The 24,324-nt window shown below is 56.8% G+C and overlaps 1 protein-coding gene across 5 annotated transcripts in view; it reads right to left on the bottom strand.

Moving 5' to 3' along the window:
• GALNT9 (polypeptide N-acetylgalactosaminyltransferase 9) overlaps positions 1-24,324 on the bottom strand; it is a 61,649-nt gene that overhangs the window by 21,682 nt on the left and 15,643 nt on the right. For all 5 annotated transcript variants that reach the window (XR_013992459.1, XR_013992460.1, XM_081036699.1 and 2 more), the window contains exons 2-5: positions 18,491-18,671; positions 6,994-7,160; positions 6,163-6,337; positions 1,962-2,159 (exon numbers count right to left, since the gene is read on the bottom strand). Coding sequence is in view for 3 of the 5 variants with exons in the window: in XM_081036699.1 (XP_080892825.1) it covers positions 1,962-2,159; positions 6,163-6,337; positions 6,994-7,160; positions 18,491-18,671 (721 nt within the window). In the remaining 2 variants the exon portion in view is untranslated. The remainder of the gene's footprint in view (positions 1-1,961; positions 2,160-6,162; positions 6,338-6,993; positions 7,161-18,490; positions 18,672-24,324) is intronic.

Here is a 24,324-nt window from a genome sequence, read left to right as displayed (position 1 = left end):
CCACCCAGCACACGGGGCCGAGGGCTCCTCCCATCGGGACGCAAGGGCCGCGCGGCCTGGCCAGTCCCAGGCCTTGGCCTTCTGCCGCCATTTGGAGTGCCAGCCCTCGCCTGTGCAGCACCTCTGGGAGCCCGGAAGCTTCTGTGTCCCGTGTGTCTGTCTGTCTTCCCCATGCGTCTGTCTCCCATGTGTCTGTCTCCTGTGGGTCTGTCTGTTTGTATGCAGTATCTGATCAAGGCTTTCGTCCATTTGTTATTTGGGATTTGGCACTAGGGTTTCCAAAGCTCCCCCAGTGATGCTGTCAAGCAGCAGAGCTGAAGATAAAATGCAGTCTGGCCCCAGAATGCTGCTTCCTGTGCAGCCTGGGGCATCCAGAAGCTGCCCAGACCGGCGGGAGCTGCCTCCCATTGGGTTCTCTGACTTCACTGACTCCTCAAATGTCAGACACTGGGCATTTGCTTTTCTATCAAACGGGGGTTATCAAGTGCACTTCAAATGAAGCACCTTTGCACCACTGCTCCTTGCCTTGTGGTTCTGGAGACGTCTGTCCACCCAGCTCTGGACATGGCTGAGCTCTGTGCACGCTGACCCCTCTTGCTCACTGCACAAGCGCTGCCAGCTGTCAGGAGCCCGTTTCCAAGTAAGTGACCAAAGGGACAGTGTGAGGCCCTGTGGGGCTGCCGCTCCAGCTTCTGGGACCCTTTCTTTAGTCCTCCTGTTTCGAGCAGCCCTGTAATAGCAGCGTTACTGTTCCCCCAAAATCAGTACAGAGTGGGGCTGGGGCCCAGTGCCTGCTGGCTTCCCTGCCGGACGCCCAGATGGCTCTGAGGCCTAACTTAGTACTGGACGGCTCTTTGCCTGTAGAGGACAGGTGCCTGGACGCCCCCTGAGACCCTCTTGGGAGCAGAGGGCTATCGAAGGTACAAGCATAGACAGTCCTGGTGACTCCTGGGCAAAGAGCTGTTTTACCAGGCTTTCAGCATCTGTTTGTACAGACAAGGCAGGAAGGGTCCCAGCTCTGGCCCCTGAAGTCCCAGACTTGGTGGGGAGACCTGGCAAAGGCTGCACGCAGACAACAGATGCCGTAGACGCCCATTCACTCCTGGAGGAACCCCTCCGGCCTGGCTGGGCCCCGAGCAGCCGTCATACCAGGTTCTGAAGTGCACACTTCCCAGGGCATCGGCCGACGTGGCAGCGCTGGGGGCTGTGGGAGCTGCTTCCGCGACGGGAATGGAACGAGCCAGGTGCGTGAAGACTGACCGAGCAGGTGTGGTGGCAGTGTGTCAGGGAACAAGAGGGAGCGGTGGGGACATGGCAAACCGGGCACCACACACTCATTTAGACGTGGGCCACTTCTCAGCGTCAGCTGACTGCTGCCTTGTAAGAACGTGGCCCTTCCTATGTTTCAAAAAATGCTGGATTTGTGTATTTTTAATTTGCAAAAATCTCTCCATTATCATGTTTGCGAACTGATTCAAAATAAAAGGAATGTTTTGCAGGACAATCTACAGGGTCTGATTAAAGGACTGTGGGTCTCTGTCTGGGTCTCTGTCTCTGTCTCGACCCCACTGTCTGTCTGTTTCTCGAACACTCCCCTTTATCACTGTTTCTTGGGCTCTCCATCCTGACTCTGTCTGTCCTCCTCTGTAATTTTTCTTTCTTGTTCCCTCTCGCTTTTTCTCCTTGCATGTCCCCTGTCCTTCCCTCTGTGCCTGTCTCTTTTCCTGTCTCTTTCCCTGGCTCTTTCTCTTCGGCCATATGTGCTCTCTCTGTCTGTCTGTGTCTTTGTCCTCCTTGCCCACCTGACCTTGTCATCACTCAGGTCACAAATCGGAGCCAGCTCCCTGGCTTCCCGTCACATGTCCCACTGCACACCAGCTGCCTCCCGCCGTTTTCCCTTTCCCGCCTGGCGCCTGGCTTGGTGCAGGGGGCGTCGCCCGCCCTCGCGCCGCGCTGCTCACCTGATGGGTGCGGCCTGGTCGCCACGGTCCAGCCAGTCCTGTGGGGGGGTGATGTACATGCACCAGAGGCCCCAGTTGTAGCCGTGGGCGGCGCTGGCATACTGCTGCACCTCGAACGTGTCGTACTTGATGTTGTCGATGGCCGGCAGCACCACACGCCGGCCGTCCTCCCGGATACGCGTGAGGGCGGGCTCGGCCCTGCGGGGCAGGCAGTGTGAGGAAGGGCCTGGGGCAGGAACCCTGCCCCGTCCCCAAGGACGGCCCCACTCACCCCCAGTGGGAGTCCAGAGCCGGGGCCACACGGGGCCTGAGGGTCAGGGGCTGCAGACTCCCCTGCCCGAGGTCTGGCCTGCCTGGGGCAGCCCACAGCTAATGACTGATTGACACTGATTGATGGGATGTGAAAACCATTGTGGCCAAATCTGTGACATATCCGAGAGCTGCCCTAGCTCCAGAGTTCCCAGAGGGTCAGCTGAATCTGTCACTGGGTCTCTCCCTGCACCGAATCCACTTCCGTCCCCCCGCCCCCACCAAGCTGCACCTGTGGAAGGTACAACCGAGCATCAACTGAGGACCGATCATGTGCCACATTCTGTTCTAACAAATTCAAATACATTGTGAACTAAAAAGGAAAACAACGCTCACCTCGGGAGCCTGTGATAACAGCGGAGGGACGAGAAAGACCACCGAGTGCAGTTGTGCAGTGCACAACCTGCACAACAGCATGCAGTGACGGGGGGCAGACAATACCATATAAACACACGACATCACGTATGAGCAGGCGGCAAGTATTGTGGGAGAAAAACAGAGCAAGGTACGGAAGCTGGAGTTGCAGTTTTACAGAGGGTGTCCTGTGGGATGCACTGGGCGATGACTGGAGTGGGTGGAGGAGGGGGCAGTGGGTGTCAGGGGCAGGCAGTCCATGCAGAGGGAACAGGCAGCGTTGAGACCCTGGGGAGTGCAGTGAGCCCGGGAAGCAGGCCAGGTGGCTGGAGTGGAGAAATGGGGGCAGCGCAGGAGATGAAGCAGGGAGGAGAGGGGCCTGAGGACACGAGGACACAGGCTGTCCTGGGACCTCCTTGGGCAGCAATGCGAGTCCCAGGCTGTCTGTGCAGGGAGCCCCCGGGGGAGGGGAAGCAGGTACCGCCTCGGCTGGGGATGACCTGCTTACTGAAGGGTGAGAGGCCAGCACGAGCCGTCCGCTGACCCGGTGGCCGGACAGCCAAATGCTGCAGTGAGGGCCAGAGGGGCCAGGCCAGGCTCGGGGGTGCAGCTCAGGGCAGCTGGGGGTGAGTCCCCTGCGCCCTCCTGGCAAGAGCCGCGTTGTGGCCTGCCTGCCTGCCTGCCTTCCCATCCTGCTGAGCCTGGCACTTCCCTGCCTTTCAGCTTCAAGAGGAACAGTCAGTCATGACCGGGAGGAAAGTGCTTGGGGAGAAAAGGCTCTCGGCAGATGCCACGTCTGCTACTAAGGAGGGTCTCTGTGGAGCCCATTCTGGGAGGGGAGGGCTCTCTGTGGATGGATCGCTGGGTTTTCAGCTCTGAAATTTGAGGTACAGTGGCTTGACGTGACAGACTGGTGGCTCTCCCGAATACCCTCCCAGCACCTCAGGGAGTTTCACATACACCAGAGGGACACAAGAGTCACCAAGTGTGGTTGTACAGTGCGCAACCTACACAACAGCATGACGCTGGTGGGGGGCAGACAATACTACGTAATTAAGGACAGAGGTGACAGATGTTATAGGGAAAGAAAAGCCTCGTGGGCATGGCAGAGGAGAGAGAAATGGGGGCCAGGAGGATAACTCGAACGTCGGTCAGGTATGTGCTGGGACGGACGGAACCAACTCTCAGAACACATTCGTGGTCCTGGGGTTCTGGGATGCCCAGGAAAGTGGAGGGAGCGTGGAAGGAAGTCTCCACTCACCTGCCTAAGAGACCAGGCCTGTTTGAGCCAGCTGAAGCTATTAGGAGACCCGAAACACCAGACCCTTACTGGACCAGTGGGGACCCCTGAACCGGGTCTGTGGGACGTGTCCAAAGCAACCGCGTCCAGCCCCGGGACCCTGCCGATCGCACCCATCCCCGATCAATGCCCCCACCATCCTTCATTTCCCTCGGGGACAGTTTTTCACAGAATGTTTTAGTTTAGGCTTCACAGGGTTTAAAAATGAGCTGGGAGTTTTGATATAAAAATTGTGAGTTTTAGTGTCTGTCAATGTGGGACAAGGTGGCCAACTGGGCTGACTTCCCCTGGGTGTGGGTCACCCCCCAAGGTCACTGTGGGCTCCCTGTGGGTCCACCCACTGTGGATTTAACTTCTGAATCTTGAGATGACATCATCCTGGATTACCAGGTGGCCCTAAATCCACTGGTAGGGTCAAGGTGCTGCTGAGAGACAGAGAGACAGACCCACAGAGGGCAGAAGCCATGATGACGGAGACAGAGATCCGGATGGTACAGCCACACCCAAGGACGCCTGCGGCCACCAGAAGCTGGAACAGGGTTGAAGGGTGGCCCTCCCGAAAAGACGCACCCCTGGAACCTGTGCATGCGACCTAATGGGAAATAGAGTCTTTGTAGATGTGGGATCATCCTGGATTTGAGTTCCCTCGACCCAGTGACAGGGTCCCTCTAAGGGAAAGGAGGGGGGATTTGAGACAGAGGAGAAGCCTCATGACAACCAAGGCAGACATGGGAGGGATGTGCCCACAGCCTGGGGACGCCTGGAGCCCCTAGACTGGCAGAGGCAGGAAGGACCCTCCCCTGGAGCCTCCAGAGGGAGCGCGGTGCTGGGACAGCATGAGTTTGGACTGTGGCCTCCAGAACTGGGAGAGCATGAATTCCTGTTGTTGAAGCAGCTCATTTGTGGTCATTTGTTACGGGGGCCTCAGACACTCACACACCAAGCAACCCTCCCTCTGCCCACACTCATTTGTCCAAAGCACGCGCTCACGTCCCAGGCCACCTCCAACATCCGTTGGGCCCTGGCGTCCTGGTTTGCAATCCCAGGTAGGTACTTATCTAGCACCCTTGTGCTGGAGCCAGGCACCATCGAGGGGCTCCACACACATGTAATCCTGACAACAAGCATGCGTCTAATGTCCCCACTCTGGGAAACGGAGCACGCCCGGGGATTAATGCCCCCCCCCGGCCCCCGGTCCCGACACACAGCCAGGAGACCTTTTCTCTGTGCACGCTTCCGACTGCCGTGACTCCTGCACAGCCTGCCTCGGTCGTCGCCCGCTGCCCTCCCCATCCAGCTGCCATTTATCCTCTGGTGTACACTGTAGGGCCTGGGCCCAACGAGGGCTCTGGGGACGCCCCCCAGATGCAGCCACCAGAGAGGAAATACGGAAACATGCCAGGAGCCCAGCAGGGCTTTCCAGAAAACTCCAAAGCACATCCTGCTCTTTTGCCAACACGTCCTCAGACACCATCTGTGAGAACCTGGCTCGGGATACCAGGGTCTGGTCAGAGGCACCAGGACCACTCCCAGGCCGGTCACTCTAGGAGCCCCCGGGAGAGGGACACAGATCCCTGGGCCCCACTCCAGAAGCCCTAGGTCGCAGGGACCTGCATTTCCTGCCAGCTCTCAGGCTGCTGATGTGCTGGACGGGCCCCCATGGCCCCCCACCCAGAAGGAGGACCTCAGGGCCCCACCTCCCTGCTACTCGAGCTGGGACACGGCCCTGTCTCCCTGTGGGTGGGGCTTCTAGACCATCCTGTGCCCCATGTTCCCACCTTTCTCATTAGAAGCCCACTTTGCCCCTGTGTGGTGGGGGTGACACAAAACTTGTGGCCTTTGATCTAGAATGTTCCACAAGGACAAGAAATTGCTTCCAACTTGTGCTTGGTGTCTTGTACCAGGACTCTATAAACCGAACGTATACACAGCAATGGCCCCCAACCTTGTGCGGACTTCCCTGACCTGTCCTCGCTTTATTCTGTCACCTGTCGGGATTACTAGCCAATTACAATTCCTCTGGGCTCAAGGTGAGGGTACAGGTCAGTCCTCACATGGATACTTCCTGAGACCCGCCCCCCACACACGGTTTCTGGGGCCAGGCAGCTGGGCATGGAGAAGCCGTATGGCTGGACGCCGTCCTGCCTGCCAGGCCCATCACTTCTGACTGGCTCCTGCAAGGACTCCACAAGCCAGCCGAGGCTGGGAGCTCAGCTCTCCGCCTGCGCCAGCCCTTACCAGCCGGTGCTGAACTCCACGTGGGCGTCGAAGAAGCCGACGACAGGGGCCGTGGCCACCTTCCAGCCCTGCAGCCGCGCCCGGATCAGGCCTTCTCGCCTGCTGTTCCGCACGATCTTTACCAGGCCCGGGTACCTCTTGTTGACGTACTGGTCCAAGTTGAACTTGAGCTCCACTGCGGGGGAAACAGAGACGTCTCAGCACCGCGACCCCGGGAGGAGCCTGGGGTCACAAGACTAGAGGTCAGCGAGCACAGGTCGGGGTGTGGGTGCCCCAGTCCACATCCATAAATATGCAAGGGGACCCTCCGTGCTGGATGTGATCCGACGTGCTGGGGGCCACGCAGACACAGACCCCCCACAGGCGGCGTTTCAGTGGGAAGCAATGGAAAGTGATTCACTCAGAGGCCAGTGTCGTGATACAGGAGCAAATGGAATGGCTCATTCAGCCCTGAAAGGGGGCGGCGCCCAGCGGGCGGCTGAATCCAGTGCAGCCACACAGCCTCAAAAAGGAAGGACATTCTAACACCTGACACAACACTGATGAGCCTTGGGGACTTGGTGCTGAGTGGCACAAGCCAGTCACATAAGGACACACACTGTGTGACGCCCGCCACGTATATGAGGTCCCTGGAGGAGTCAGATTCATGGGGACAGCAAGCAGATGGTGGTGCCAGGGGCTGAGATGGGGGAAGGGGAGTGAGTGTTTCGTGGGGACAGGGGTTCCGTCTGGGATGATGGAAAGTTCTGGAGACGGTGGCGATGACGGCTGCCCTGACTTCAGACTTACGGCCTCCAGACAATGACACGCGCCCTCGCTGGCCCCACTCACCGCTGTCACTGTTGTCGTCCACCAAGATGACCTCTTTGAGCAGCTGGGGGGGCGTGTGGTTCACCACGCTGTGGACGGAGCGCAGGATGACCGACAGGGCCTCGTTGACGAAGATGAAGACCACAGACATCTGGGGCAGGTCACCCGAGTAGGTCATCTGTCTGCACCTGGGGGGCAGGGTGTGGGGCAGCAATCAGAGCTGGGGGGTGGGAGCCTGGGGCCCCCCGTTCTGGGTCCTCCTACCAGTGAAAGAGCAACAGCAATGCCACAACCAGAAAACGGCCTGACATGGTGAGAAACGGTCCCGTCACAGTGGTCTCAGAACCGCGGGCGTCATGCTCTGAGCCGAGCCCTCTGCCTGGAAAGGCAGGGATGGCACCCATTAGGCATCCAGGCCCCGCTGGGACCATACCCAGCCTTTCCCCGGTGCCCTTGGAAGGCGTGGGACACGTGAAACGGAGCAGCAATCATCTCAGGTCCAGGGGAGGTGCCTGGGGCCCAGCCTGGAGCCCACATTGGCCTCGACACCCAGCTCTGTCTGAGCCCCGGGACAGGGGGCATCTACTGGCCCTGCACACAGAAGGTGTTGTCCCCTGCCATGGGCCACCCAGGATGGGGGAATGCAAACATCAAATGAGGCCACTGGGACAAAAGCTGTGTCTGCACAGGAAAGCCTAGTCATTAGGAACCAAAGTAACAAATGACCTGGGTCAAACCTGAGAGGGGGAAGACATGTTGTTCTCCCAAAGGTCTTATCCTGGAGGTAGGGGTGTGGGAGGGGAAAGAATGGAGCAGAGAAAGCAAATAGTCCACGATGAGGGCAGCAGGGAGGGGATGAGAGCCTGGGGTGGGGCGTAATGAGCAATGTTTCGTTTTCAGTGGTAGTTAGATGTTGTGCATTTAGTAATGAGTCTGAAGAGGCAAGGGGCTGTTACCGGAATCATGTGACAGAATGAATTCACAAGGGTAAAGGGGACTGTCAAAATCAAAGACACGGGAACAGGAAGAAACAGAAAAGTAAATACCTGAGAGAAAGTCAGATAGAAGGAACCCAGTTAGGTACGTTGGCTGCTGTAATAAATGTGAATAAACAAAATCTCCTCAAAACAGCAGTAGCCTTTCAATTAAGTTCAATGCACACACTCATGCTCACACATAACCTGGCCATTTGCTATTTACAATAAACACTTAAAATAAAGTGATAGGGGGCCGGCCTGGTGGCTCAGGCAGTTGGAGCTCCGTGCTCCTCACTCCGAAGGCTGCTGATTTGATTCCCACATGGGCCAGTGGGCTCTCAATCACAAGGTTGCCAGTTCAACTCCTCGAGTCCCACAAGGGATGGTGGGCTTCGCTCCCTGCAACTAAGATTGAACACGGCACCTTGAGCTGAGCTCCCACTGAGCTACTGGATGGCTCAGTTGGTTGGAGTGCGTCCTTTCAACCACAAGGTTGCCGGTTCGACTCCCACAAGGGATGGTGGGCTCTGCCCCCTGCAACTAGAAAACGGCAACTGGACCTGGAGCTGAGCTGCGCCCTCCACAACTAAGACTGAAAGGACAACAACTTGACTTGGGAAAAAGTCCTGGAAGTACACACTGTTCCCCAATAAAGTCCTGTTCCCCTTCCCCAATAAAATCTTTTAAAAAAATAAAAAATAATAAAGTGATTAAAAAAAGTCGAAAATATACTGAACTGGAAAAGGTACCAGGCAAATACAACCCCCCGCCCTCCCTCCCCCTGCCCAAAGCAGGAATGCCGCCCAACATCACACAGGAAAGAACTTAGTGCAGAAAACCAGGCATCACAAAGCTCTTTGTGATGGAGAAAAATGGTTATAAACCGTTTTCAGGACGTGACCGGCAGCTGAGTGTCAATGGGAAAACCATGAGGATTTACAGGAGTTTGGTGGAAACGTGCGTGTGCATTGCCTTCAAAACCACACAGTCTATGAGTTAGGCCAGGAGGGAGGTGCATGGTGTGTCCCTAACCCTTCAGAGAAGAAACGGCTTTTCCTGTGCCCACAGGACATTTACAGAAAATGGTCATATTTGCAAAACAGAAAACCGCAGTTATGCAAGTATTTTGCAGCAGGCCCGGCTCTGCGAGAGCGTGACCTGGGCAGTCCCGTGGCCCACACGGGGAGGGCCCTCTGTCGGCCCAGCCTTGTCCCTGTGTGTCACCAGTCATTGGATTAGGGCCGCCCTGCTGCAGTGGGACCTCATCTTAACTAATTACATCGGCAAGAACCCCATGCCTAAACCAGGTCACGTCTGCAGTCCTGGGGGTTAGACGTGGACGTATTTGGAGACAAAACTAGCCCTTCACTCCAGTAGTGCTGATCCCACGCCTGGAGAAAGAGCTGCTATCTGCAGGGCACACTGGGGTTCCCGGGCGCTACAAGGATCACCCACCAAGTCATGGTGAAAACCAATCCTCTGATAACTCATAATCATGATAGCCAAAACTTACATTAACCAATAATTACAACTAGTAATTGTAATAACTACTAACAATGGCAAGCAAGCATGGTGCTCACCAATGGTGATAGTCACCAACCACAATGATTAACACTTGTGAGAACCAATCGTCCTACAGTCACAGCTCGCGTGTTATGTCTGGTGTATCAGCCCACTTACCCCTCTCAGCAAGCCTAACAGGAACCAAACGACCCCATTGTAAAGACGAGGACCCTATGGCCTGGAGGGCTAAGTCTCCCCCTCGCATAGTAAGTGCTGGCGTGGGGATTTGAACCTGAGACCTCAGCCTCAGGCGCAAACGGACCTGGGCGCCCGCCCTGTGTGCGAGCAGAGAGCCCTCCCGGAGCCCCTCCCCCACGGCTGGAGTTAGAGCCCCAGCGTGACTTGCGAAGGCCCCCACTGTCCCACTGACACGGGCCAGACACCCGCCAGGGAGACCTCATCTCTCAGAAAGACGCTTTGTGACAAGAAGTCTTCACTCTATTTTTCTGCAGAGGAAAAAAGTTGGAACGCACAATTTTCATGAACTTGCAAAATATGTAAAACTGGAAAAAAAAACTTGAGGAAGGAAATACATCTTAAGAGCGACGGCAGGAGCAGCGGCACCTGGAGCAGAAGCCTCTGGGAGCAGAGGTGCTGGAGGAGGCCTGGGGGGCCAGAGGCCGCACCGCCTCACAGCAGATCTGACACGGCCATCGTGTCCCATCATGTCACCATCGCGTGCCAGGCCTCCTCTCACCGAGCTCGCCATCTTCAAGCGTCCTTATGCGGTGTCTCTGTCCCCTCAGAACGCAAGAACAAAGAGCAGCCCTGTTCACTGCCAGATCCCAGAACCCAGAGCTCTGCCTACACATAGCAGGTTACAATGTAAAAACTAAAAACGGAGCCACTTTAAAATGGAGCAGGGCTGCCAGTCTGACTCCTCAAACCTGTGGGATGTGAAAATGGGACAAAATAACCTTTGCACGGGGCCTGCAACATTGTGTCCCAAAGAACTCTTTGCAAACATACAAGAAAGCAGATGTTATGCCTAAGGGACTGGTTACCTACAGTGGCTCCCGGACTGAAAATTAAACACAGGGTTTAGAATTAGAGTCACTAGGTAGCTTTCGTGCACCGACACCAGCGCCTTCCTTCTATGGCTCTAACTGTCCCCTCCCTTCTCATAAATACCCCTGGTTTTTGTCTCCTCATTGGAACACTATTTGGCTTCTGCCTGAACAGCTATTCTTGTTGATCTCAAATAAATGTTTATTGGCTCCCACTTTGGCCTTTTTTCAGGTTATCAACAAACATTTGTTAACGAGTGGACGGACCCTCACTCACGGGCCCTGACTGCTGACACTCACGTCAGCTTCCCACCGTCCTCGTGACAGCAGAAGCCAGCACACCCTGTCTGAGGCGTGCAGGAAGCCTCCCCACCCCCTTTCCTCTCCTTCCAACCGGTTAGGAGGCCAGCGGCCCTCTGGGACCCATTCGTGCTCCCTGTGTCAAGAAGTCACCCCGCAGTCAGCAGCTGTTTCGTGAGGACCTGCTATCCAGGGGACACTGTTCCAGGCGCTGGAGGCCTCGAGCTCCAGCCCTCACTTCCATTGGTGAGGGGGCAAAGAGCAAGTAAACAAACACAGAACTGATTCCAGAGCGTGGCAGGGGCTGTGGCGGAGACAAAAAGGGGACGATGGGGCAGAGAGTGCCTTGGGGGCGTCTTTACATGAGACGATCAAGAGAAGCCATGAGGACGTGACCGTGTGTTTGGACCTGCATTAGCTGCTAGGGCAGATGTGACAAGCGCCACAGACCAGGTGACATAAACAGCAGACATTTACTGTCCCCCGTCCTGGAGGCGGGAAACCCAAGATCCAGGTGTGTGCAGGGCTAGCTCCCCCGAGGCCTCTCTCCTCGGTGTGTGGACGGCTCTGTGCCCCGTGTCCTCACACAGCTGTCCCTCTGTGTGGGTATCTTGACCTCTTCTTCTAAGGACCTCAGTCCTATGGGGTCAGAAACCAGCCCAATAACCTCATTTCCCCCCAACCACCTCCCTACATTTCCAATGCGGTCACATCCTGAGGTCCTGGGGGTTAGGGCTTCAACCTGTGAATTTTCGGGGGACCCAATTCAGCCCAAACAAGACCCAAAGGATAAGGAGGAACCAGCCATGCGAGGACTGGGGGACGAGGAACGCACAGGTGGGGCCATCCCGGCCGTGAGGACGCATGTGGCAGGAGGCGCATGCTTTCCCCAGGGTGATACTACCTTATTTACTCCGTTCACCTACACTTCACAAGTTACACTCGTCATGAACATTTGCAGCTTACAAATTGTTTGCATTAGACATGGTTCAATATACACAGGTAATGCTCATTTTGGACCAGCATGAATCGGCATAACATAATCTTTTTTACTTATAACCCTTCTCCATTAAGAAGAAATTGTGTGAAGTGTTGAGCAGATGGAGGGACACTAGAACCCAGGGAAGGCCCGACGGCTAGGAGGCCACGGCAGGCTGTGCCCGTTACCCAGTTCAAGGAAAAGAGGTTGCATTGCCCACTGTCGCTGAGTGGCCTGCTCCTCCTCCTGCGTGGGTCACGGGCAGGCTCTTCTCGCGGTCGACCACGTATGTTCACACCCGGATAACAGGCTGCGTGCGCTTGGACTTGACGTGAATGGACGTGCTGTCTGCAGGGGCCCCTCACATCCTGCTTTTCCCCAAAACGTCAGGTTCCCGGTGGCCACTGGGCTGGGCCCGCTTTCAGGACTGTGCTGAGTCCCCGGTGCGAGGACGTACCACGTGCGTGCCCATCTTCCTCAAGTGATGTCATGAGTTCCCAGCTCTCCCTCTGGCAGGGCCTTTCCCCGGTGTCCCTCTGCTCCTGAACTGGCAGTTCTGTGTCCCCGGCTGGGGCCTCCCTGCCCTGGGCGGTGACCTCAGCTGCGTTGGCAGCTCCTGCCCTGTCGTGCGGGGTGTCCGGCGGGGCGGCCTGCGGGGTCTCTGCTCCCGCTCCCCACATAAGAATGCAGGACATGGCGAGGCCAAAAAGGAACACCCACGGAGCCATAGGTAGGGGAGTCATACCACTATGGTCTCACTGGAGGCTGGGTTTACACGACGTGCGACCTGCTGTCCGCTTTGCTGCCAACCGACCAACTGTCCTCGACTCTCTTTACTCTCCTCCAGTCTCCCCTTCCACTCTCCTCGGCTCCCCTCTGTAGCCTCGGCAGTTATATCAGTGACCAATGGCTTAATGGCTACAGCTGATGGCCAACCAGCCACAGCTGACGGCCATCCACTATCTGAGCCAGCACCTCTCCACATGAGGCCGAGAGCCTGGAAACTGCTTTCTGGGGCTCTGTCCCCACATGCCCTGTCCCCACACTGGAGCCAGGGAAGCGTTCTGTTGTGACCGAGGAAAACAGAAATGAACCCCGAAGCCGCAGCCCTAGAATAACTCAGTTTATGTGGAACCAGAGGGTCCTTCTCTGGACGTAAACAGCACCATTTCTGCCAGAAAATTAGCCAAGTTAGGGCGTTTGGAAAGAACTGGAGTTTAGCAGGAGCACTGCGTGAGAGAGCTTGTACACGCAGTGACCGAGGGCATGGCCACAGGTAGTGGGTGGACACGGGGACAGAGAGAGGGGACCCAGGTGTGGGGAGTGAGTGACGGGACATGGCCATGGGGACAGACAGGTCTGGAGCCTCGGGGCCCCCACAGCCTGGCTCCCAGGGCCTCAGGTGGTGGAGAGCAACCCAGGCCAATCCCATGCACCGAGGCCCTGGGTTCATTTGTAATTGAAGGAAGACCAACAGGTGATGTATTTGAAACATTTCAACATAATTGATTAGCGTTTCCACATTCAAACCTGCAGGGGTGTCACACTTCTCCCCACAGCAGAGCAGATCAGGGATGTCCTGGACCCGCTTCACTCTCCAGCTGCTGCCCCTCTGTCCCCCACCCCCACTGCTCTGCCAAAGCCCTCGTCCCCGACCTGTGGTGGGTCTTGCCCCGCCAGCCAGCCTTCCTCCTGTGGCTTCCTGACCCCCACGTCCTCCGGGAAAGGGCACAGCCTGTAGGACATGCGAGCTGGGCCCTGCGCCCTCTGACCCCACCATCAGGCCTCCCCAGCTGGTGTGGAGGGCACTGTGCAGACAGAGGCCAGCCCTGCCCATCTGCTTGCCACCTCTGAGCCCGCTGAAACGGGTCCAAACTACTGACTGCAGGTAACGTGCTGGTGGCATCTTAACGGGTGCGTTTCCCAAGGCTGGCTGCCTCCGTGTCTGGTGGACACACAGTGACCCCACACTGCGCTGGGCACACAGCAGCAGCTGCCTGCAGACAAGACAGTGGGTTAGCACACACGCAGCCTGTTACCGTCACGCTGGAGGCCGGCTGGGCTCGGCCACAGGGAGGCGCTGGCTCGGACTTCACGCCCCACCTGGGGCCGCACAAGCTGGGTCTCCTCAACCACGGAGGCGTTTCTGAGAGAATGTCTAGTCCCACAGAGGACAGGCAGCTGTCACTAGGGTCTTGGGGTTGCGTCCGAGGTCCCGGGTGGGGTGTGTGGCAGGCACAGTCCGGCTGGCCTCACGGGAAACAGGGCCACGGCAGCGGCACTAATGGAAATTTATGGGGACCCGCTTTGTGCCGCTGGAGACATAAACACAGGACGACAGGGGATGAAGTCCCTTCCAGGGGAGCCGTGAGCTGCACCTCGTGACAAGGGGACACACATCCATCTCCTGCAGGAGAGACGGCCTGGGGCTGAGTGCAGACCAGGAAGCCTCCTCGTGAGGCCGTGACCGATGTTTCTGGGAACAGCAGCGGGAGGGCTCTTGGCAGCACGTCCCCTGGGGTGGCTTCTGCCTGTGACATCCTTGTGGAGGCCTTCCTGGAGGCAGCTGCCACTGTGTGTGACACATTCCTGCCCTCCAAGGGACGCAAGGTCAGTGGAGAATCCTAAATGAGCAGGTGCCACACCGAGGCTGGGTCCACCAGGGGGCCCGAGGCAGGATTCTGGGGGGCAGGGAGGCACAGCGTCCCCCACCCCCCGGGAACTGTCTTTCTGAGACTGAGTCCCTTCTTTCCATTTGCCTCCCACTGGCCTCTGACCCCAAAGCCAAATGCGCCACCGGAACTGGGTTCCAGAGAAAAGAGCCAGTGGGAGTCACGCCCTTGGGGACCATCGTGCCACTCCCCCGAGGACCCCCTGCTCTCTCCACAGACACCTCCTCACCCCCCTGCACAGACTGAGGGCCCTGGGGGAGCCTCCTGGTGAGAAACCTGCGCAGGCCGTGGCCCCAAGAGCCTGGTGACTGTAGGTGCCCTGGACGAGGAACAACTCACACAACAGGGCTCGTTTCCATGATGACACCAAGTTTTCCCACCTCGTCATCTCAGACGCCTGCCTCCCCACATGCCTCCCTCTCAGGCCCTACATGCAGGAAGCATCAGCACGACCCTCGCCAGGACCCGGCCCTGGGCTCACACTGCTAGGTCCCAGGCCCTCACCTTCCCCGTCCACCATGTCTGCACTTGTTAGAGTTGCAGCCAAGCGGTTGGCAGCTTAGACAAGCAGTGTCATGGAGACTGTGAGAGCCGTAACATGGGGCAGCTCTGAGCTGGAATGCAGACGGGGCGGCGGGCAGGCCCACTCCGCTCTGGTTCCGTGTGATTTGCATTTACAGTCTTCCTTTCCTGATCCCAGGGGCCAGGCTTAATAATCAAGATCTGTGTTAAGTGCTTTGTGGCATAATTAAAGCCGCTGCTTAATTAGAAAAGCTGTCTACCTCCAGAAAACAGGAAATCAATATTGTATTAATGGGAGAAAGTTCTCACTGGAACTGTGGGTGGAATCTCTGTCGGGGCAGGAACACATGCACACACGCACACGCATATACAGGCGCAGGCACGCACACACGTGCTCTGACGTCCCGTGTGGGTTTCTGATGACTGCACCTGTCAGAGCCCATCAGTAGGACGGTTTCTGATTGGATGGACGGGTGCCGTGGGGATTAGGCCATTTAAGGAATCAAAACGTTTCAGATGGGCATAGACTGAGCTTGCCTTTGTGCATGTATTCATTTTACCATCCATAAACATTTGCTGAGGGCCTACTAAGAGCCAGCCATCCACCGACGTGACAGCATGAAGCTGCTGCCATTTGCGGGATGGAGGACGCCACATTCAACATCCTGCAACGCTGTGTCTTAGGAGGTCCTTCCCTGCGTTCCAGTCACCGACAGCTGTGTAACCAGCCTCCCACGTAGTGGCTTAACATGGCAGCCACTGCTGGCTTTCCTGTTGTGGCTCCTGGAAGGCCAGGGCTGGTGGCTCTGGGTCAGGGACTGTCCTGTGGGCTCTTGGATGGGGCTGGCAGCCACCGTGTCTCTCTCTGAGCTCTCAGCGCCTGTCCACGTGGATGCCCTGAGGAAAGGCGGTTGGTCCCCCTCACAGCAGGTGGCACAGCTACTCGGGGGGAGGATGCTACGTCCTGGAGCCCGCAGGAAGGAGAGATGGCCCAGGAGCGGTCCACGGGGGCGGGGGCAGGGACCCCACAGCACCCCTGTTGCCCCAGCACCCAGCCTCCCCCAGGGAGATGCTCTCCCCACCCCCAGTCCTCCAGACCGCTCAGGCCCAGTTCCACAGCCAGGCACTGGGGAGCTCAGTCCAGAGACCGGCCTGTCCTGCCATGGTTTCCCCATCTGTAAAGTGGGGACAATATCGGCCCTCAAAGCCTTGCTGCAGGGTTAAGGGAGTAATACCTGGCTGTGGGCAGCACTCTGCGACACATGTGTCTTAAGCCGCAGGGAGAGGCTGGGGCCCGCATATGGCATGGGTCCCACCAGGTCCTTTTCTGTCCCAGGACGACTGGTGCCCAAGTCCTAAGCCATGCTCTCATGAGCACTGTCACTCACAGCAACCAGCCCCGCCATGCAGCCCACCGGGTGCAAGGGAGGTGCTGGCTGAGCAGCAGCCCCAAGCTGCTCAGGCCCAGGACTGAGCCTGGCGGGGACAGCCAGGGGCTTGGGAAGACCTCCGTCCATTGCTAGTTCATCTATCGCACGTGTGTGCACACGTGTGTGTGCCTGTGCACGTGTGTGCACATATGTATGTGTGCGTGTGTTGAGGGGGTGTTCTGTGCATATCACGGCCATCAGAACCTCCTCGTTTCTTTTCTGGAAAGAAATGGGATAGAAACACACATGTAAATAAAAAATCCATATTCTCTAATTCAGGGAGGCGGAGCGGGGTAACCCTTCACATAAGAGTTGCTGTAAATCGGGTCTCTACCAATTAAGGTGCATTGCAAATGTCAGCTCTTCCAAAGTTTGCTCTGAAGTCTTCTTCTGTGATGTGAGAAGACAACTGAGCTTGATCACTTCTGTCAGTTTTCATTTTGGCAGACTGAGTTTCCTCACAGGGGAAGCCGCCTGGAACGCGAGGGAGGGAGGGGCGTCTGGGTGCTCCTGGGGAAGCCAGAGGCCTCCTGCTGCTCACAGGGCCAGGGCCAGGCCCAGCCCAACACTGGAGGAAGGTGCCCTGAGGGCACGAGGGCGGCTGGATGAACCAGGGGGAGCCCTGCGACTTTAGGAAGCACAAGTTCAATGAAAATTTGCTTCAGCAAAAACTTTTACAAATACATGTGTGTGTGTATGTGCGTGTGTGCTAATTAACCGCAGAGCCGAGAGCACTTTTCACTTATAATCCACGAGCACCAGCTTCAGGAGCAGCTGGACCTAGGACCTCATCCTGTGGCGCTGGAGCCGGTTCCTGCCCACCTCCCAGGGCTGCCATACCTGCCGGGACTTTCCTTGGGTTCCACGGTGGGTTCTGAAACTCCAAGCTGTCCCATCCTGACAATAAGATGGTGCAGCTCCCCAGGTTCCCATCCTTGCAGTTTTACTTTGGGGGAAAATGTAAATCCCCCCCCCCCAATGGACTCAGGTAATTCCAAGATTCAGTCTGATTGGGCTGGCCATGTGACAGCTCTGAGCCAATCGCTGTGGCTGGTGGACCCCAAGCTGGGACTGGCTTAGCCCTGGGTCACATGACCTGCCCTGCAGCTGGGATGGACAGTTACCTTGGTTTCCCAGGGAGACAAGGAGCTACGTCCCCAAATGGGAAAACTAGATTTCAGGGAGGCAAACGACCGGCAGCCCCAGCTGTACAGGGAGCGTGGCTGTACCTGACGACGGTCCCCAGGGCATTCATGGGACAGGTGGAGCAATGCCCCCCACACTGAAACAGGAGCAGGTCCCTGCACCCCAGGCCCAGCACTCACTCACCTGTCACCGACTCAGAGCAGCAACCTTGGTCACGTGGCTGCCCAGCCCAGCCCCGAACCCCAGCTGGAGCCAGGAAGCGCTGCCGGAGGTGCTTTCCCGGCCAGGGTTCCCACAGATGGGTCCCCAGAAGCAGCCCAGCTGACCCTCATTAAAGCCATGACGTCCACTTAATGCAGTGTTTTGTTCAAGTCTCATTCCCACCAAGGTGCCTCGTGAGCTTTCAAACAGGACGCAGTGATCGGGAATGACGACTCAGTCCTGAGTGACCGCCACGCAAGGCCACTGAGGGATCTGAGTTTCTGACTGATTAAGTGCTGGGGCTTTGGGGACAGGGGGACGGGGGTGCCCACTCTGACAGATTGGCAAATGCCTCTTTCAAGTCCCCACCCGCCCCTGTGGTAACTGGGCCAGAAGCAAGTAGGACAAATGTGCTTGGCAGAGCCTGATGCTTCAAGCTTCTGTCACTTGTGTCACTTGTGTCACCTGTGTCACCTGTGTTCGTGGCCGCACGCTGAGCACGCTGAGCCACGGGCCAGCCGCCTCCCCAGACCCACAAATGTGTGTGTCAACAGGGACGGAGCCCCCTCTGCGCCGTGAGGACGCCGGTGCCTGGCTGAGGGCAGAGGAAACTGGGAGGGCTCCCCACACCCGGAGTGGCTGTGCCACCCCTCTGTGAAGGTCTGTGTCACGGCTGGCTGGGGCGCTGCTGCTGGTCCCTGTGGGAGGGGCCACTACTCACTTTTTGGGCCTGTAGTCGGGGATGGTTCTGTCCAGCGAGATGCGGTCACTCAGCTGAGCGTTGTAACCATACTCCTCATATTTGCCCTCCGTCTCCTGGCTGTCGTCCTGCAGAGTGGCTGCCATGCCACCCTGGCCCAGGCCTCCCGGCCCCTCCACCAGACCCATGGGCTTGGCGAAGCCTGGCAGGGAGGAGGAAAGAGGGTGGTCAGGCAGGTCCCAGGATGTAGCCGTCCTTCCCACGCCCCTCCCAGCCTCGCTGCACAGCCCTCTCTCAGGCCCACTCAGGAAATTCCTCGCACCCAACAAGTTTCCAGCTGCAGGATGTGGTGGGACAGGCAGAACCATGGAGCCGGTAAGAAGCTCTGTGCTTGGAGGGGTGGGGAGATAGGCGGAGCACAGAGGGCATTTAGGCCAGAGGAATGACCCTGTATGACATGGAATGACAGACACGTCACTACACATTCATCCAAACCCACAGGACGTGTGGCACCAAGCATGACCCATATCAGCTGTGGACTTCAGGGGATGATGATGTCGGTCCGTCTGTTATTAACAACCCAGAATGTGTGGGAGGGGCCTCCCCTCTTAGTCTTCCTGTAAGCCTAAAACTGCTCTAAAAAATAAGGTCTCTTAATTTTTAAAAATATAAACGAAATAAAAATTAACAAAAAACGCAAAGCAGCTGGTCCCCTTCTCACAGCCCTCGATATTGTAGGTCTTTTTCATTCCAACCAATTGAAACTGTGCACAAAGGCAGGTGGCTTTCGGGTAAGAGGAGGGCACTGCTGTTGTCCCCAACCACCTGCAGGGGTCTCAGGAGTGGCTCGCCGAGCGAGACAGGCTCTGTCTACAAGGCTCAGCAACGGACAAAGCCAACCTGGGGCTCGGGGCAGCAGGTAACCTCCAGGACAGGTGTCACTGGCTGGAAAGGAGCCCTCAGACTTCCAGGGTGACCAGGAAGTGTGCGTGTGGGCACCTGCCTGAGAGGGCCAGACTGGGGGTGTTCTGGAATGTTCTAGAACTTGTGTCAGGAAAGGAACACAGCTCAGCGATGTTGTTCCCAGAGGGAACCGGGGACCAGAGCAGTGCTCATCAGGCTAGGACGCCCTCCTTGCTGTCAGGGACGGATGACTCTTAGTCCCTTTCCTGCACATTTGCATAGGAATTTGATGTCAGTCGGAGACAATTTCCCTGGGCTTCAGTCCACTGTCACCACCGCCTACACTCGGCCCCCACGCCCCCCTCCCTGATTTTTCTTAGCTCTATTATTTTTAGTTGTTCTGGTAGTTACCTTTGTGACCTTAAGAGGCATACTTGCAGCTCTATTTCTGGAAGTATCGACGTTAGCAGGTGTCTAAGGACTTCCTACCAGGTGAGAGGAGAAATAAGCAAATTCCCACCCCCCACCCCCCCACCCCCCCGCAGTTACTATTGGGCAGGCTGGAGGGCGGGTATAAGGGTTCATTTACATACATTGTTTCAGTTACATGTAAACACCTAAACTTATCTGAATAAGCTCAGAGCTCGCTCCACAGGGTCTCATTAACCATGCTGTGCTGGGCCCTTAAACACTTGTTAGGAAGGGACATCTCATGTGACTTCCCACAATGAAAGTCACAATAAAAACATAAAATGTTGAATTGCAAAAATAACAAAAGAAACACATCAGCATGCCTCCCCCTGCGCCTCCCGCCTAGCTCACACATTTCACTACGTGACCGTGACCCAACTTTCCACAAGCCTTGGCTCAACGTCGGTCCTAACACCAGACACGAGGCCACACAGGTCACGTGGTCATTACATAAATATGACACACTGCGCAGCCAGGGTCACCGGACCTCAGAGACCACAGGGGGATTCTCTCACCTGTTAAAGCCCTGCCACTTAGTGAAGAATTTCCAAATGTCGAGGCCACATCGCTTGCTTTCCCTGACACTGTATTCCCAAATTAGGCATATTTGGGTTTTTTCCTAAGGTTTGGTTCCTGGCTTTCTGTGCAGCTTTCCAGGTGGACACATGGGTACATGCCCTTTTAGCCCCAGGAACCCCACGACACGGCTGCAGGCAGGTGCTGCAGCAGAGCCACTTTGCAGATGAGGACACTGAAGCACCGGGAGGTCAGCTGCCATGCTCGAGTCACACGGTTTGCAAGCACCAGGACCAGCGCATGTTTGCGGCAGTGTGGCACTGTGGGACCAGCTCCACCACCTTCCGCGGCCTCCGTGAGCTCAGGGATTCCTCATCCCAGGCCACGTGGAGCAGGGCCCAGATTCCTCTCGAGAACAATGTCGCAGCAGGGCTGGCACTGGAGTGGAGCTGGGTGCAAACTCTAAGGAGGCGCCCACTCTCGGGTCCTCGGGTCCGCACCTCCCCGAGCCCGCCCGCGTCCTCACTCCTCTCGTGTCATTTCCCCAGTCGCCGTCCTGGGTTTCCTCTGACGTGGACCCTGGCTTGGCTCCATGTTCTGTGAATCCCACATCGTCCTAAGTCCCCGACTTCCTTTTCCGTTGGCTGAAGCATGTTGTCAGGGACGTTTCAGAAGGGCCGTGTGCAAAGTAAACTTTCTGAGTCCTAAGACATCTGGAAATGGCTTTCCTGTTGGACTTTTATACCTGACTGTCAGTTGTGCTGGCCAGAACTTCTGGGCCGTGCCCTGGAGCCCTTCTGGCCCCACGGCCGCAGCAGCTGTAGGAAGCTATGGGATTCAGGATCTGTGTGGCCTGCAAGGGTCTCTGATCGTCCCCATGAAGGTCCTTTGAATGGACAGACCTGTAACAGCTCTGCCGATTAAAAGCCCCCAGATGTGACTTCGCTTTTCAGGAAAGGCACACACACCACTTTGCTGCCGGGTTCTGGAACGCTCACCTTTCTCCCTTTTCTCGTATCTGCTGTGTGGCTTCCCACCTTGTCTCACAAGGAATTCCCGCTAAAGGGTCAGGGCTGCTGCATCCCCCAGGAAGCCAGGGCAAACGTACGCAGGAGGACCCTGTGAATGTTAACGAGGTCCCTGCCACCCTACAGGGCCTGAGCAGATGGAACCTGTGCGTGGACTTTGTCCTGTTGCCCACACTCCTGGCTGCACGAGAAGACCCGTGAGTGAGGGGCAGGGGTGCCAGCATCCTTGTTCCTGCCCTGCCTCTGCCCTTGGGGTCCGTGCGCCAGGGCCCCTGAAAGGGCAGCTGGCTCTGTAGACTGTGTGTGCTTACCCAGACCTGCAGGTACCACTTTATTTGGGAACAGGGTCTCTGTGGATGTGACTAGTTACCAAGAGGGCATCCTGAATTGGGGTGGAGCCTAACCCAGTGACTGGGGTCCCCATAAGGAGAGGGAATTTCGGACACAGACTCAGAGGAGAAGGCCGTGTGACCATGAAGGAGCAGTGCGGCCACAAGCCGGGGACCCCTGGAGCCACCAGAAATGCAAGGAGCAGGAAGGACCCTCCCCTGGAGGGAGCGTGGCCTTGTGACTCCTTGATCTCAGACTTCTGGCTGCAGAACCAGAGAGAATGAATGTCTGTTGTTTCGGCCATCATTTTGGGGGGCTTTGTTAGGGCGCCCCGGGAATCAAACATGCGGGCCCAGTGTGCACACCGCTGGCTCAGAAGTGACCTGCAGCCCGCGATTCTGAGGATGGGACATGATGGGACATGCTGGCGGACACGGAGGCTGTCCTCCTCAGGGAGGACGTGGTCCCACCCAAACGCCGTCTTCCTGTTTGAAATCTTGCAATTCCTCCTCTTCTACCCCTGAATAAGATGTGATTCTGAGAACAATGGGAAATTTGCATGTATTAGCTCAGCCTCTGGAACGTCTGTCTGACAACTTGTTCTACAAACACAAGGCAGGAAGCATTCCCCCGTTATCCTGGGACATGGGCGGTCACGGCCCGCCAAGACAGCTGCCATTTTCTACTGCTGACCAGGGATGGGCCTGGCCTGCGCTGGACGTTACACACACCTCGTTCACTCCCATGGGCGCCCCAGCCACCCCCTTGCACAGAGGTGCCCCGAGGTTCACAGTGGGCACTGCCCGGCCTCTGGGCCACACCCTCTGATCATCAAAACGTTGAGAAGACTACAGAGGGGCCAGTGAGGGTCACCAGCTTTTCATTTTGACCAGCAAGGGGCACTGAGGAAGCATCTACCGACTCAGCACCACCGTCTCCTGGAAGGAAGCGACCACTCTCCGACAAGGGGGACACGGCACACTCGCCAGGAAACCACCCTGGGTACACCTGGCTTCACGCAGCACAGGCTACGTTATGCAGCTCATGTTGCGCCAGGCAGGTATAGGGGTGCCGTTCATGGCCACCCCATTGCCAGCCCTGCCCCCAGATGGGAGTAGAGGCAGGGGCGGTGGGGCTGACCTCCACAGCCAGCACAGCATGAGGACTGACAGGTGATGGGGAGGAGTCTGCTATGTCACGGCCTCCAGACCAAACACAAGCCCTGCTTTGGGGGCATCTGGGGAACCCCTATTCACGCCAGGGAGGGGCCTCACATCTCAGGAAAACGAGCTGCCAGCCGGTGCTCAGCCTTCCTCAGCCCGGCGGGACTGTGATGGCCACCGCCGGCTCTGGGTCACTGCCCCACCCGCCCTGCAGCCCCTGGACTTGGCCCTGCCCTTGCAGACGCCCACCAAGCACTGTGCCCAGTCCTACGGCTGATGGTCACGTTTTGCTTTTTGCTCCCAGTAAAAATTGTTGAAAGTGTCTCCGATTTATTGTATGTGATCCAACAATGATATAATTAATACTTCTCTTTTAAACCACCATGAAATAGTCTACCAAACAGACACATAAACATTCGCTTAACAGTTCCTATTTGCTTTTTATGGATCTTGGTGCCAAACTACTGTACAGAAGATTCAGATTAACTTTACACGCTGCCAGCAACGTATGGCTCTACTTCTTTAATTAGAAAGTGCATTTGTTCTGATTGAAAAGGTCATAAATGCTTATTGCAGGAGATTCTGCAAACACACACACACACACACAAACACACAACACACGTACACATACGTGTATGCACACGCACTCCCACAGAATCCCACTCCACAGAGAGAATCAATACGGGTATTTTAGTGCTCCATGTTATTTGTACACAATTTCATGTAACGGTTTCAACCGAGCTCAGTAAATTCCTACGCAGTGTATACAAGCCTGCATTCTGTTCTTATTCCACATCCCCCGCACTTTCCTATGTCACTAAAATTTCTGCACAAACATAACTTTTCACAGCTGCAAACATAAAATCTCACCTGGGCTATGCCACTTATTCCCTTATCCACCCATCAAAAATGTCTGGGCACCTGGGGTGCCTCCCAAGTGCAGGGGCTGGGCACCCAGGGGACCAGGCACAGCGTGGCCCCCTCCAGGCGCTCACATTCCAGCAGGAGACAGTCCCACCAACCGGTGAACACAGGTTAGCGGCTGGAGCCAGTGACATGCATGGGGATCGTGGGAATGACCATCAGGACCCCGATTCCACACATTCGGGGTGGGGGGAGGGACACGGCTTCCTGGAGCTTCCAGAGGACCTTGCTTTCAGCCTGCAGGAAATGGGGGCCCACTGGAGGGGCGGGCACAGTAAACATCGGGGGAAGGGTTTGGGGGGCCTGAGAATAGGCCCCATGGGCTGTGCTGATCTGATGGTCTGGAGGTGGCACCCACTTGGGAGAGGAGGAGGGCTTCCTCGGGCCTGAGGGCATTGATGATTTGGAACCTCCCTTCCTGGCCCAGGTGGGTGCCCCACTCAGGTGTGCTCCACCCTGGCCCAGGCAGACAGGAGCTGGGCCGGCCAAGGCAGAGCAAGGCCTGGACCAACTGGCCCTA

This window comes from Rhinolophus hipposideros, assembly GCF_964194185.1.
Source record: "Rhinolophus hipposideros genome assembly, chromosome: 24".
NCBI lineage: Eukaryota > Metazoa > Chordata > Mammalia > Chiroptera > Rhinolophidae > Rhinolophus > Rhinolophus hipposideros.
The sequence above is the reverse complement of the archived record's forward strand: the minus strand, read 5'-3'. Positions and strand labels throughout refer to the sequence as shown.